The 14,843-nt window shown below is 45.1% G+C and overlaps 1 protein-coding gene across 1 annotated transcript in view; it reads right to left on the bottom strand.

Annotated features, from left to right (window-relative positions):
* Positions 1 to 1,239: 1,239 nt before the first annotated feature.
* The window catches only part of LOC128366614 (src substrate cortactin-like), a 26,029-nt gene continuing 12,425 nt past the window's right edge, over positions 1,240 to 14,843 (bottom strand). Inside the window, 9 exon segments of the mRNA XM_053327380.1 lie at positions 1,240 to 2,829; positions 7,766 to 7,834; positions 7,931 to 8,069; positions 8,072 to 8,081; positions 9,657 to 9,897; positions 10,006 to 10,072; positions 10,869 to 10,924; positions 13,057 to 13,072; positions 13,074 to 13,159. Coding sequence (XP_053183355.1) covers positions 2,693 to 2,829; positions 7,766 to 7,834; positions 7,931 to 8,069; positions 8,072 to 8,081; positions 9,657 to 9,897; positions 10,006 to 10,072; positions 10,869 to 10,924; positions 13,057 to 13,072; positions 13,074 to 13,159 — 821 coding nt within the window. The 3' untranslated portion in view covers positions 1,240 to 2,692.

Below are 14,843 nucleotides of genomic sequence, written 5' to 3'. Positions count from 1 at the left end.
CCTTCCTTCCTTCTCTCCTCCCTCTCTCCTGCCTTCCTTCCTTCTCTCCTCCATCCTTCCTGTCTTCCTTTTCATCCTCCTTCCTTCTTCCTCCTTTCTTCCTCCCTCCTTCGTTCTTCCTCCCTCTCCCTTCTTTCCTCCCTCCCTACCTTCCTTCACTCCTCCATCCTTCCTTTCGCCCTCCCTCCTACCTTCCTTCTCTCCTCCATCCTTCCTTTCTCCCTCCCTCTTTCCATCCTCCACCAGCCTTTCTTCATTCCTTTCTCCCTCCCTCCTTCCTTCTTTTGTTCCTCCCGTCCTCCCTTTCATTTCTTTCTTTCTTCCCTCCCGTTCTCCCTTTCATCCTTCCTTCTCTCCTCCATACTTCCTTCCTCCTTCCCTCCATCCTCCCTCCCTCCCTCCAGGACAACAGGAGGGTTATAATGAACCAATCAGAATCATGGTATCGTTCATATTTTATTTATTGAAACTAAAAAAAAAGAACAAGCAGGTAATGATGTGACTCAAGCAAACAGAGGTACAGATAAAAATAATGCTTTTCAAAAAGGTCACTTTTTTTTATTATTATCATCATTTTTATTATTATTAATAATATAAAAACCCCAAAGATGAATTCACTTTCTTCCTTCCCTCCTTTCCTCCGTTCTTCCTTCCTCCTTCTTCCATCCTTCCTCCCTCCCTCCCTTCTCCTTTCCTTCCTTCCTCCCTCCTGTCCTTCCTTCCTCCCTCCCTCCCTCCTGTCCTTCCTTCCTCCCTCCTGTCCTTCCTTCCTTCCATCCTTTTCCTTTCTCCCTCCTTCCTTCCTTCCTCCCTCCCTCCTTCCTTCCTCCGTCCTTCCATCCTTCCTTCCTCCCTTTTCCTTTCTCCCTCCTTCCTTCTCTCCTCCGTCCTTCGTTTCTTCCTCCCTTCCATCCCCCTTCTTCCTTTCTCCCTCCTTCCTTCCCTCTTTCCTTTTCCTTTCTACCTCCCTCCCTCCTTCTTTCATTCCTCCCTTCCTTCCTCACTTCCATCCATCCTTCTTCCCTCCCTCCTGTCCTTCCCTCCTTTCCTTCGTTCTTCCTCCCTCCCTCCTTCCTTCCTTCCCTTCCTTCCTTCCTCCCTCCCTCCTGTCCTTCCTTCTTCCATCCATCCTTCCTCCATCCCCCTTCCTTCCTTCTTTCCTTTCTCCCTCCCTCCTTCCTTTTCCCCCTCCCTCCTTCCGTCTTTCGTTATAATGAACCAATCAGACTCATGGTATCGTTCATATTTTATTTATTGAAACTAAAAAAAAAGAACAAGCAGGTAATGATGTGACTCAAGCAAACAGAGGTACAGATAAAAATAATGCTTTTCAAAAAGGTCACTTTTTTTATTATTATCATCATTTTTATTATTATTAATAATATAAAAACCCCAAAGATGAATTAACTGAAAGCCCTCTCTCTCTCACACACACACACACACACACACACACACTTACCCGATGAAGCTACACTATCGCCATATCAACCAATCAGCAGCTCGTTAAAGCCGCCGGCCGTTTGACATAATTAGTGCTTTTCTTTTTTTTAATTTTTGTTGCTTTTTTTTAGTTTTTTTTTTGGAGAATACACCAAAATCTTCCCTTAAACAGCTCGATTATATATTTCTAAACACACACACACACACACACACCTCATCCCCAAAACACACACTCTCACTCTCACACTCACACTCACACACGCACATAGCGACAGGAAACAAAAATAATGATTTTCAATTCTTCTTCTTAATTATTTCTCATCATTAGCATCAATAAGTGATGATCTTTCTCTTTTTCTCTGTACATGATTCAAAGCATCAATGACTTTTTAAAAATAATACTATGGAAGCCGTAGTGTGTGTGTTTCTGAATATCATCAGTTTAAAAAAAAAAAAAAAAAAAAAAAAAAAGGCGGGGAAAAAAAAGGCGGGAGAAAAAAAAGGCGGGAAAAAAAGGCGGGAAAACCTCTTTTATCGATTTTTTTTGCACTGCTTATATTTTTCTTTTTTCCAGCGAGAGTTAAAAGAGATTAAAAAAAAAGAAAAGCTTCGTTTGGTCGAGGGTTTGAACTCCTCCTGAGCCGCACAGCAGACTTTAACACAGAGACCAAAGAAGAAGAAGCTACTAAAATAATAATAGATGGAGTTAAATCAGCTTTTTGGTCCGTTTGTCGAAGTCGAGGACAGAAAACAGCTTTTTAATTAATATACATAAAAAATTATAATCCTTAATAATTCTGTTTGTTCCACTTTTTAAAATCAGTAAGAGCTCGTTTCTGTCACTACTCTGGTCTTTAATGTGTTGAATAAGCAAAAATAATAAAAGTAACACCTGATTCTGTGAAGCTGAACTTTTTAATACAAACATCTGGATTTAAAAAAAAAAAAGGAAAAAAAGAAAAAGAGCTTCAAAAAAAAAAAAAAAAAGTTACAGGATGATTTTTTTTCTTTCTCTTGATGAGCTCTTTATATTCTCTTCATCCTCGCTGCTGCACGGAGGAGAGGAAGAAAGGAAACAGCTGCAGGAAGGAAGGAAGGAAGGAAGGAAGGATGGATGGAGGTGAAAGAGAGAGGAAAGACCCAAAAGTGTGAAGGAAAGAAGGAAGGAAGGAAGGGAGGAAAAAGGAAAAGCTCGGTTCTCATCGTTCTTCTTCTTCTTCTTCTTCTGCTTCGTCGTCTCGGAGCGATGACATCACTGCCGGACCTCGACGTAATTGGCTGGGAAAAGGCCGTAGGCGCCTCTGCACACGCCCCTCCACCAGCCCTCGTCGATCATCTCGATGTTGGTGATGATGTCATCGGGGTCGAAGGAGATCTCGTCGTCGCCGGCTGGAAAAACAAAAAAAGAGAAGACAGCGTGAAAACTTTATTCAGAAAAAAAGTTAAGACAAAACTTTTACTGCAAAAGCTTTTTAGTTAATCTGATGTTTTATTTTATTTAATTTTTTATCTCGTATTTGATTTCATGTTTCTTTTTTCATTCACGCTCTTGAATTTTACAGTTTGAGCCGAACGTTATGTATGAAAGATACTATATAATTTAATAATGTGAAAAAAAGAACAAATCTTTACCACAAAACTTTTACTTTGTGTTTTTTTTATCTTGTCTTAAATTTAATTTTAGTTTCTTTTTATTTGTTTTAATGATGTTTTTTTAACCTGCGCTGTTGAATTTTACTTGCTGTACTTGTCTGCTTTTAGTTTATTAGATCAACTGTAAGACACTCTGCATTTTATATATGAAAGCTGTTATATAAATAAAATGATTATTACTCTATTAATATTTTTATCAAGCAGAACAAACCTAACATTCAGTTGTTCAATCATCTTAAATATGAAGATTCTTTGTTTTCTGATAATAAAATAAGATATAAAATATGTCTAAAATATCACTATGAGAGATTATAAAGTGATTTTTTGCCTATTTTCTGATATTTTACGTTATTTATTTTATCAGGTTTCTAGATGCAGTGAAGACGTAAACTTAAAGTGAATCAAATCTTAAAGTAAAGTTAACTTCATAAAGTTTTCAGAGTGAAGTCAGAGAGACTCTGAGACTGTGTTAGTGTTCAGTCTCATCAGGAAGTTACTGTTCAACTTATTTGCATTTCATTTCCTGCTCAAACTAAGTTAATCTATCAGAGACATTTTGGCTGCTGCACAAAAAGAAAGGTTAATTTTAAACCTGAAGGAGCCGAAGAGTCCTAAAACAACAAAAAGACTAAATAAAGAGTTCTTCAATCATTAAACAGCTGATCTCTGTGTGTTACTGTATCACTGCTCAGTTTAACATCCGTTTGGTTTAATTAGATGTTTAAGTCTAACTTCATTAATGCTGCTTTACTTTGTATTTCTCTTATTTTAATGTTTTTTATTTTTGGACTGCAGGACTTCATCAAACCGGTCGTATCATCTCTTCGGCCTCTTTACAGTTTTAAGGAGTTATGACTGATTATGTCTGGGCAATAAATTAATATTATATCAATATCATGATAATTTATAGATATCGTCTTTAGATTTTTAATTTCTTAACCCTCCTGTTGTCCTCGAGTCAAGGGAGGAAGGAAGGAAGGGAGGAAGGATGGAAGGAAAGGAGGGAGGAAGAAGGAAGGACAGGAGGAAGGAAGGGAGGAAGAAGGAAGGAAGGACAGGAGGAAGGAAGGAACAAAGGAAGGATGGAAAGGAGGAAGGGAAGGAGGGAGGACAGGAGGAAGGAAGGGAGGAAGAAGGAAGGAAGGGAAGAAAGAAGGAAGGACAGAAGGGAGGAAGGAAAGGAGGGAGAAGGAAAGAAAGGAGGGAGGAAAGAAGGGAAGGAGGGAGGAAGGAACGCAGGAAAGGAGGAAGAAGGGAGGAAAGAAGGAAGGAAAGCAGGGAGGAAGGAAGGAAGGAAGGGAGGAAGGAAAGGAGGGAGGAAAGAAGGGAAGGCAGGAAGGAAGGAAGGAAGAAGGAAGGAAGGAAGGAAGGGAGGAATGAAGGGAGAAAGAAGGAAGGAAGGAAGGGAGGAAGAAGGAAGGGAGGGAGGAAGAAAGAAGGAGGGAGGAGGAAAGAAGGAATGAAGGAGGAAGAAACAAAGAAATTAAAGGAGGGAGGGAGGGAGGGAGGGAGGAAGGAAGGAAGGAAGGAGGGAAGGAGGGAGGGAGGGAGGAAGGAAGGAAGGAAGGGAGGGAGGAAGGAACGAAGGAAGGAAGGGAAGGAAGGAGGGAAAAAGGAAGGAAGGAAGGGAAGAAAGAAGGAAGGAGGGAGGGAGGAAGGAAGGAGGGAGGGACGAAGGAAGGGAGGAAAGGAGGGAGGGAGGGAGGAAGGAGAGAAGGAGGAAGGAAGGGAGGAAAGGAGGGAGGAAGGAAGGAAAGGGGGAGGAAGGAAGGACAGAAGGGAGGAAGGAAAGGAGAAAGGGAAGAAAGGAGGGAGGGAGGAAGAAGGGAGGAAAGAAGGAAGGAAGGAAAGGAGCAAGGAAGAAGGAAGGAAGGAAGGAGGGAAGGAGGGAGGGAAGGAGGAAGGGAGGAAGAAGGGAGGAAAGCAGGGAGGAAGGAACGAAGGAAGGAGGGAGGGAGGAAGGAAAAGAGGGAGGAAGAGTAATAAAAAGAGTGAAAGGTACAAAGGAAGGATGGAAAGGAGGAAGGGAAGGAGGGAGGACAGGAGGAAGGAAGGGAGGAAGAAGGAAGGAATGGAAGAAAGAAGGAAGGACAGAAGGGAGGAAGGAAAGGAGGGAGAAGGAAAGAAAGGAGGGAGGAAAGAAGGGAAGGAGGGAGGAAGGAACGCAGGAAAGGAGGAAGAAGGGAGGAAAGAAGGAAGGAAAGCAGGGAGGAAGGAAGGAAGGAAGGGAGGAAGGAAAGGAGGGAGGAAAGAAGGGAAGGCAGGAAGGAAGGAAGGAAGAAGGAAGGAAGGAAGGAAGGGAGGAATGAAGGGAGAAAGAAGGAAGGAAGGAAGGGAGGAAGAAGGAAGGGAGGAGGAAGAAAGAAGGAGGGAGGAGGAAAGAAGGAATGAAGGAGGAAGAAACAAAGAAATTAAAGGAGGGAGGGAGGGAGGGAGGGAGGAAGGAAGGAAGGAAGGAGGGAAGGAGGGAGGGAGGGAGGAAGGAAGGAAGGAAGGGAGGGAGGAAGGAACGAAGGAAGGAAGGGAAGGAAGGAGGGAAAAAGGAAGGAAGGAAGGGAAGAAAGAAGGAAGGAGGGAGGGAGGAAGGAAGGAGGGAGGGACGAAGGAAGGGAGGAAAGGAGGGAGGGAGGGAGGAAGGAGAGAAGGAGGAAGGAAGGGAGGAAAGGAGGGAGGAAGGAAGGAAAGGGGGAGGAAGGAAGGACAGAAGGGAGGAAGGAAAGGAGAAAGGGAAGAAAGGAGGGAGGGAGGAAGAAGGGAGGAAAGAAGGAAGGAAGGAAAGGAGCAAGGAAGAAGGAAGGAAGGAAGGAGGGAGGGAGGGAGGAAAGGAGGGAGGGAGGGAGGAAGGAAAGGAGGGAGGAAGGGAGGAAGAAGGAAGGAGGGAAGGAGGGAGGGAAGGAGGAAGGGAGGAAGAAGGGAGGAAAGCAGGGAGGAAGGAACGAAGGAAGGAGGGAGGAAGGAAGGAAAAGAGGGTGGAAGAGCAATAAAAAGAGTGAAAGGTAACTCCAGGAGGTTAACTTTGTGTCTCATTTAATATATTTTACTGTTTTATTAGTTTAAGTCTCTTATGTATTTAAATTCTTCTTCTACTTCCTGTTGTTTTATTCTTTGTATTTTTAAATCCTCTCGTATTAAATGTGACGTATTAATGATCAGCTGTTGTTTTGTTGTCAGTTCAAACAATGAGAACAGAGAAACTGGTTCTACTGGTTTCTCTACAGAGACGAGTTATACACAGTGTGACACCTCTTCATTTATTTACTGTAAACTAGTTTAACTTTAACTACACTAAACACATTTACACTTAGATTTATTTAGCTTCTGTGACTGAATCTTTTTGAATTGAATTTTTTTCTACATGTTTTTAAAGTTATTATTTGAGCTGCATTTCTTTTATTAAAGCTGCTATAAAAATAAAATGATTATTATTCTTATTAATAAATGTTGGTGTGATGAATCCTTTAATGCAGAGATCTGATGAGGGCTGGACCATTAAAAAGATGGAAGGAAGGAGGGAAGATGATAAGGAAGGAAGGAATGAACAAAAAGAAGACAGGAAGGAAAGATTTAAGAAAGGAAGGAAGGAGGGAAGGAAGGAAGGAAGGACAGGATGAAGGAATGACAGATGAAAGGATAGAAGGGAGGAAGGACAGAAGTAAGAAAGGGAGGAAAGATGGAAGGAAGGAAGGACAGAAGGAATGAAGAAAGGGAAGGATGAAGGAAAGATGGAAGGAAGGAAGGAAGGAAGGAAGGAAAGAAGGAAAGAAGGAAGGAAGGAAGGAAGGAGGGAAGAAAGGAAAGAAGGGGGAAAGAAGGAAGGAAGGAAGGAAAAATGTAAGAAAGGAAGGAAGGAAAAGAGGGAAGGATGGAAGGACAGATGGAAGGAAGGAAGGACAGAAGTAAGAATGGGAGGAAGGACAGAAGGAAGGAAGAAAAGGGGGAAGGACAGATGAAAGAATAAGAAAACAGGAATGAAACTGGTGACACCTCTTCATTTATTTACTGTAAACTTATTTCCTTCATGTTTTTTAAGGTTATTATTTGAGCTGCATTTCTTTTATGAAATCTGCTATAAAAATAAAATGATTATTAAATGTTGGTGTGATGAAGCCTTTAATGCAGAGACCATTAAAAAGATGGAAGGAAGAAGGGAAGGAGGGACGGAAGAAAAGAGAAGGGCAGGATGAAGGAATGACAGATGGAACAATGGAACGAAGGAAGGAAGGAGGGATGGAAGGAGGGAAAGAGAGGGAGCAAGGACAGATCAAAGGAAGGAGGGAAGAAAAGGTGGAAGGAAGGAAGGATAGATGAAGAAAGGGAGGAAGGAGGGAAAAGAGGGAAGGAAGGAAGGAAGGAAAGATGTAAGGAAGGAAGGAAGGAAGGAAGGGAAGAAAAGAGAGAAGGACAGATAGAAGGAATGACAGATGAAAGGATAGAAGGAAGAAAGGACAGATGGAAGGGAGGAAGTAAGAAAAGAGGGAAGGACAGAAGGAATGAAGAAAGGGAGGAAGGAAGGAAGGAAGGAAAGAGAAGAAAGGAAGAAAAGAGGGACGGACAGAATGAAAGAACAAGAAAACAGGAATGAAACTGGGCCTGCTTAGACCCCTCAGCGGTCCTGTTCTGGCCCTCGGGCCTCATGTTAGACCCCCTGCCTTAGATAGTAACGGAGTCTCACCTGCTTGATAGTCGTAGAGCGCTACGGCCGTCACCCCGAGGTCTTCTCCGTACTCGTACTGCTGAGAGTCTGCAAACAGAAGGAAGGAAAGTTAAAGACTCTAGTTTAACATTATTCTAAATGTAATATGAGTTTCGGGGGTCCGACTCTTAACGAGGGTCCGACCTGCAGCAGCTGGGGTCTCCTCGGCCGTCTCCTCAACCGCTTGGTAAAGCTCCTCCTGCGGTTGGCTCTGAGGCTCCGGCTCATACAGCTGCTCTCCGTTCTCCTCCGCAGCTTCCTGGCGGGTCACTTCCTGGGTCACTTCCTCTGGGCTCTGATGACACAACAGGAAGAAGGTTGAGTTAAGTTTTATATATGAGAAACTAAAGAAACTGTAAAGGCAACACGTTAACAGCAGCAGAGTTTTATTCCTTCATAAGTGAAAGCATGGAAACAAAACTTAAAGTGTGTTTGAACTTCATCCTGAAGCCAGAAGAAGAAGAAGAAGAAGAAGAAGAAGAAGAAGAAGAAGAAGAAGAAGAAGAAGAAGAAGAAGAAGAAGAAGAAGAAGAAGAAGAAGAAGAAGAAGAAGAAGAAGAAGAAGAAGAAGAAGAAGAGGGAGGAGGAGGATGAGAAGAAGAGGGAGAAGAAGAAGAGGGAGGAGGATGAGAAGAAGAAGAAGAAGAAGAAGAAGAAGAAGAAGAAGAAAGAGGAGGACAAGGAAGAGGTGGAAGAAGAAGATGAAGATGAAGAAGAAGAAGAAGAAGAAGAAGAGGAAGAAGAAGAAGAAGAAGAAGAAGAAGGAAGAGGAGGACAAGGAAGAGGTGGAGGGGGAAGAAGAAGAAGAAGAAGAAGAAGAAGAAGGAGAAAGAGAAGAAGGAAGAGGAGAAGGAGAAGAAGGAGAAGAAGAAGCGCACAATAACAATGGTTTTATTTTGAAAAGCTCAGACAGGAAGGTCGCTGCAGCCACCGTTAGTTTGACAGAAGCTGAAACACACGGTGAAATGTTTTAACTGTAAATAAAAGTGCAGAGTTTCCAGCCTGTGTCAGACGATGCTGAGTTTACTGACTAATTATTAAAAACCAGGAAGTGATGTGTGAACTGTCGTCATGGTAACTCGCTCAGCTCTAATATCTCTGCACATTTTCTGCTGTGTGTTGTGTTAACCCTCCTCGAGTCCAAGGAAGGAAGGGAGGAAGAAGGAAGGAAAGGAGGGAAGGAGAGAGGGAAGGAAGGAAGGAAGAAAGGAAGGAGGGAAGGAAGGAAGGAAGAAAGGAAGGAGGGAAGGAAGGAGGGAGGGAGGGAAGGAAGGAAGAAAGGAAGGAAGGAAGGAAGGGAGGAAGGGAGGAAGAAGGAAGGAAAGGAGGGAAGGAAGGAAAGAAGGAAGGAGAGAGGGAAGGAAGGAAGGAAGAAAGGAAGGAGGGAAGGAAGGAAGGAAGAAAGGAAGGAGGGAAGGGAAGGAGGGAGGGAAGGAAGGAAGGAAGAAAGGAAGGAAGGAAGGAAGGAAGGAAGGAAGGAAGGAAGGAAGGAGGGAGGGAAAAAGAGGAAAGGGAGGAAAGAAGAAGGGAAGAAGGAAGGAAGGGAGGAAGGAAGAAAAGGAGGGAGGGAGGAAGGAGGGAAGGAAGGAAAGAAGGAAGAAAGGGAGGAAGGAGGGAAGGAAGAAAGAAGGAACAGTCAAAACAGACGGGGTCAATTTCACTACATCGTGTTTCTAAATTAAAAAAAAAAATCGTTTTAATAATCGTGATTATGATTTTTCCATAATCGAGCAGCCATAGCTCACATATATATGTTGAAGGTTTGAGGAGTTATTTTTTATTTCTCGTTGATCACTTTCATCCATTCATCCTTAAAAATTAAAGTAAAAATCATCCCATCCAGATATAAATGAAGTCAGGTCTTGCTCACCTCATACTTGGGGCGGCCGGCTGCTGGACCGGTGGAGTCGGGCTGGGAGTGGGACTGGGCTCGGGTACGGGAGACGGGTTTTTGGCTTGCTCCTCGTTCTTACGGCGCGCCTCCTCCTGCTCCTGCCGCTCTCGGGCCTGCCGGCGAGCTCGCTCCTCCTCCGCTCTCTTCTTGTCCTCCTCGTCCTTCTGCTTGGCGATGTTCTCGAAGCGAGCCTTGATGCTTCCTGTGCTGCTGCCGGCTGGTGATGAAGAGTTAAAGAGGTTAGAGAGAGGGAGAGGATGGTGTGTGTGTGTGTGTGTGTGGTGTGTGTGTGTGTGTGTGTGTGTGGAGGGGGGGGGTTGCGTACCAGCCTCCACAGGTTTGGTCTTCTGGTAGGATGAGGTCGGCTTCTCAACGTCTTCAAACGTCCAGCGCTCTGTTAATGAGAGAGAAGAAGATGAGGAGGAGACACACACACACACACACACACAGAGTAGAAAAACACACACAGACAGAGCAGAAACACAGACACACACACACACACACAGACACAGACACCACACACATAGAGACAGAGCAGAGACACACACACACACACACACACACAGACAGAGCAGAAACACACACAGAGACAGAGCAGAGAGACACACACACACACAGAGACAGAGCAGAGAGACACACACACACACAGAGACAGAGCAGAGAGACACACACACAGAGACAGAGCAGAGAGACACACACACACACAGAGCAGAAACACACACACACACACACACAGAGCAGAAACACACACACACAGACAGACAGAGCAGAAAACACACACACACACACACACACACACACACACACAGACAGAGCAGAGACACACAGACAGAGCAGAGACACACACCACATACAGAGATAGAGCAGAAACACACACACACAGACAGAGCAGAAACACACACACACCACACACACACAGACAGAGCAGAAACACCACACACACACACACACACACAGAGCAGAAACACACACACACAGACAGAGCAGAAACACACACACACATATACAGAGATAGAGCAGAAACACACACACAGAGCAGAGACACACTCACAGAGCAGAGACACACACAGAGCAGACACACACACAGAGCAGACACACACACACACACACACACATAGCAGAAACACACACACAGAGCAGAGACACACACACAGAGCAGAAACACCACACACACACACACACTCTTACCTTATCCATTCGGTCATTCTGGACTCCAAACTTTCCTCCGAACCCTTTAGAATAATCTGATAATAAAGAAGAGAAATTAAAAGTTATATTAAAGTTTCACTGGAAGCTTTAAAGCTCAACCACAGCCGGCATCACCTGAACTTCTTCACCAGAGCAGCAACTATCATTATATCTAACATTAAATTCATTATATACACCCCCCCCCTCAACTCCCCTCCTCCCTCCCCCCCCTCCCCCCACCCTCCCTCCTCCCCCTCTCTCTCTGGTGTGTAACCGTTCAGATGAAGCTGAGCTGGATGATAAGAACAGAAGAGGAGCTGCTGGAGTCAGAGGATGATGGGATGATGAGCTCATGCAAACCTGTAGAGGAGAGGAAGAGGAGGAAGAGGAGGAATAAAAAAAAGTAACTTAAAAAAAAAGGGACTGAATGCAAAGGATCGATGTTAACAAGCCAGATGCTTGATGCTGGAGGAGAGGAGGGAGGAGGAGGGTCAGCAGCCATTTTGGCTCAACTCAGCCGTGTGTCTCCGTGTGGTTGCAGGAGGAGGAGGAGGAGGAGAGGAGGAGTAGGAGGTGGAGGAAGAGGTGGAGGAGGAAAGAGTAGGAGAGGAGGAGGAGAGGAGGGGGAAGAGGAGGAGGAGATGGGGAAGAAGCAGAAGAAGAAGAAGCAGAAGAAGAAGAAGAAGAAGAAAGAAGAGAAGAAGAAGAAGAAGAAGAAGAGCAGAAGAAGCAGTAAGAAGAAAAGCAGAAGGTAAGAAATGAAGAAGAGATGCAGACTAAGAAGCAGAAGAAGAAGAAGAAGAAGCAGAAGAAGAAGCAGAAGAAGAAGAAGAAGTGGGGAGGAAGAGGAGGAACAGGAGGAGGAGAAGGAGGAAGGGGAGGAGGAGAGGAGGAGAGGAGAAGAAAGAGGAGGAAAGAGGAGGAGGAGGGAGAGGAAGAGGAAGAGAAGAAAGAAGAGGAGGGGGGAGTAAGAGGAGGAGGAGGAAGAGGTTGGGGAGGAAGAGGAGGAAGGAAAGAGGAAGGGAGGGGGAAGAAGAGGAGAGAAGAGGAGGAGGAGGAAGAGGTGGAGGGGGAAGAAGAGGAGGAGGAGGAGGAGGAAGAGGATGGTGGGGGAAGAAGGAGGAGGAAGGAGGAGGAGGTGAGGATGAAGAGGATGAGGAAGAGTTGGAGGAGGAAGAGGTGGAGAGGGAAGAGGAGGAGGAGGAGGGAAGAGGAGGAGATGGAGGGAAGAGGTGAGGGAGGAAGAGGGGGAAGAGGAAGAGTTGGAGGAGGAAGAGGAAGAGGTGGAGGAGTGGAGGAAGTGAGGAAGTGGAGGAGAAGATAAGAGGAGGAGGTGGAGAGGAGGGGAAGAGGAGGAGGTGGGGGAGGAAGAGGAAGAGGAGGGGGAAGAGGAGGAGGAGGAGGAGGTAGGGAGGAAAAGGTGAAGAAAGAAGAAGAAGGAGATGGGGAAGAGGAGGATGAAGAGGAAGAGAAGAAAGAGGAGGAGGAGTAAAAGAATGAGGAAGAGGAGGAAGAAGAAGAGGAAGAAGAGAGGAGGAGGAGGAGGAGGAGGAGGAGGAGGAGGAGAAGAAAAGGGAGGAGGAAGAGGTGGAGAAGAAAGAGGAAGAGGAAGAGGAGGAGGTCTGAGGGTACGGACATCTTCATCATGCAGAGTAGATGCAGAAGCACATAATCAGCTTCATGGCTACAAACAGCAGCAGAATCAGGGCCGAGGTGATGAATAAAATAAATAAATAAATAAATCCATATTTATAATTTTATAATTTAATCATATTTAATATTTATAATAATAGTTGTGTTAAATCTTAAAAGCTTTAATACAATAAATAAGTTTATTTTAATGACTGATGCTACAGGAAGGAAGGCTGCATGCTGCTTCACCTCGCCCCAAAAACATGAGGTCTGCAGGGAATGAAGAGGAGCAAACTGAGTCATATTAAATAATAATATTTTTTTCTGGGGGGGGGTATCTGACAGAGGGAGGGGGGGGGGGGTATCTGACAGCGGGGGGGGGGTTTTAAAAGAAAACAAACAGCTGTTACTAAGGAGGAGGACAGGCCAAAAGGAAGGAGTATCAAGCTAAGAGGAAGTATTTTGGGGGGTGTTTTGAAATGGGGGAGGTGGGTGTTTTAGGGTGGGGGCAGGGGGTGAGGGGGGGGGGATACAGGGGGGGGGGGGGTATCTGTGCCTTTCTGGGACTCGTGGCTTGGCCAGGTTCTCCTTGTGCTCATAGCCGAGAGCACACTGGTCCTGCTTCTCCATCTCTACCCCATACTGCCCTCCAACCCTCGCTTATAGTCTGCAACACACACACCCACACACACACACACACATATAGACACACAGTTACACACACACACACACACACACACACACACACACACACATATAGACACACAGTTACACACACACACACAAAACACACACACACACACACACACACACACACACACACACACACACACACACACACACACACACACACACACACACACACACACACATATAGACACACAGTTACACACACACACACACACACACACACACACACACACATATAAAGAGACAAACACACAGAGACATTGATACACACGGACATAAAACACAAAGACAAAACCTTCATGATTTAACCTTCCTGTCGTCCTCCCCGTCTGTTTTGACTGTTCCTTCCTTCCTTCCTTCTGTCCTCCCTTCCTGCTTTCCTTTCCTCCTTCCTTCTTTCCTTTCCTCCCTCCCTCTTTCCTTTCCTCCCTTCCTCCCTCCTTCTTTCCTTTCTTCCCTTCCTCCCTCCTTTCATTCCTTCTTCCTGCCTTCCTCTTTTCCTTTCTCCCTCCCACCTTCCTTCCTTATTTCCTCCATCCTTCCATCCTTCCTTCCTTTCCTTCCTTCCTCCCTCCCTTCTTGCCTTCCTCCCTTCTTTCCTTCCTTCCTCCCTCTCTCCTTTCATTCCTCCCTTCCTTCCTTCTTACTCCGCCCCTTCCTTCCTCCCTTCTTGCTCCCTTCCTTCCTCCCTCCCTCCCTCCTTTCATTCCTTCCTTCCTTCCTTCCTTCTTTCCTCCATCCTTCCTTCCTTTCCTGCCTCCCTTCCTCCCTCCTTTCATTCCTTCCTTCTTTCCTCCATCCTTCCTTCCTTTCCTGCCTCCCTTCCTGCTTCCCTCTCTCCCTCCCTTCCTTCTTCCCCTTCCTCCCCCCTCCTTTCATTCCTTCTTCCTCCTTCCTCCTTCCCTTTCCTTCTTCCTCCCTTCCCTCCTTGACTTGAGGACAACAGGAGGGTTAACAGTATTGATTCATTAAAAAGCTCTAACATAAATGCTGAGCTCTTCCTGTCAGATCTGTCTCATAAAGTCACACAACATGAACTTCTCTCTTCTTTATTCTACTTCCTGTTTTCTGTTTTATGTACCTGAAACATGAAACTTTCTCAGGAGCAAAAAACAGACATTTACTGTCTGTGGAAAAATGAGGTTATTGTAAAAAAAAAAAAAAAAAAAAAAAAAAGTGATCCATGCTGAAAATACTTTTAGAGTCAGCTTAACCCTTAAACAGACAACGTGCACCAGGAGATACAGACTCTTTAACCTTCGTGTTGTCCTCCAGGGTCCTTCCTCTGTCCTTCCTTCCTTCCTTCCTCTCCTTCCTTCCTTCATCTGTCCGTCCTTCCTTCCTTCCTTCCTTCCTCAGATCTAAGTTCAGCTGTTAGGGTAAATGTTCCCTCCTTCTGTCCTTTCTTCCTTCCTTCATTTGTCCTTCCTTCCTTCCTCCTTTCCTTCCTTCTTCCTCCCTCCCTTCCTTCCCTTCCTCCATCCTTTCCTTCCTTCTTCCCTCCTTTCCTTCCTACCTTCCTCCCTCCTTTCCTTCCTACCTTCTTCCTCCCTTCCTTCCCTTCCTCCTTCCTTTCCTTCCTTATTCCCTCCTTTCCTTCCTTCCTTCCTTCGTTCCTTCTTCCCTCCCTCCTTTCTTTCCTTCCTTCTTCTC

This window comes from Scomber japonicus, chromosome 1, assembly GCF_027409825.1.
Source record: "Scomber japonicus isolate fScoJap1 chromosome 1, fScoJap1.pri, whole genome shotgun sequence".
Classification (NCBI taxonomy): domain Eukaryota; kingdom Metazoa; phylum Chordata; class Actinopteri; order Scombriformes; family Scombridae; genus Scomber; species Scomber japonicus.
The sequence above is the reverse complement of the archived record's forward strand: the minus strand, read 5'-3'. Positions and strand labels throughout refer to the sequence as shown.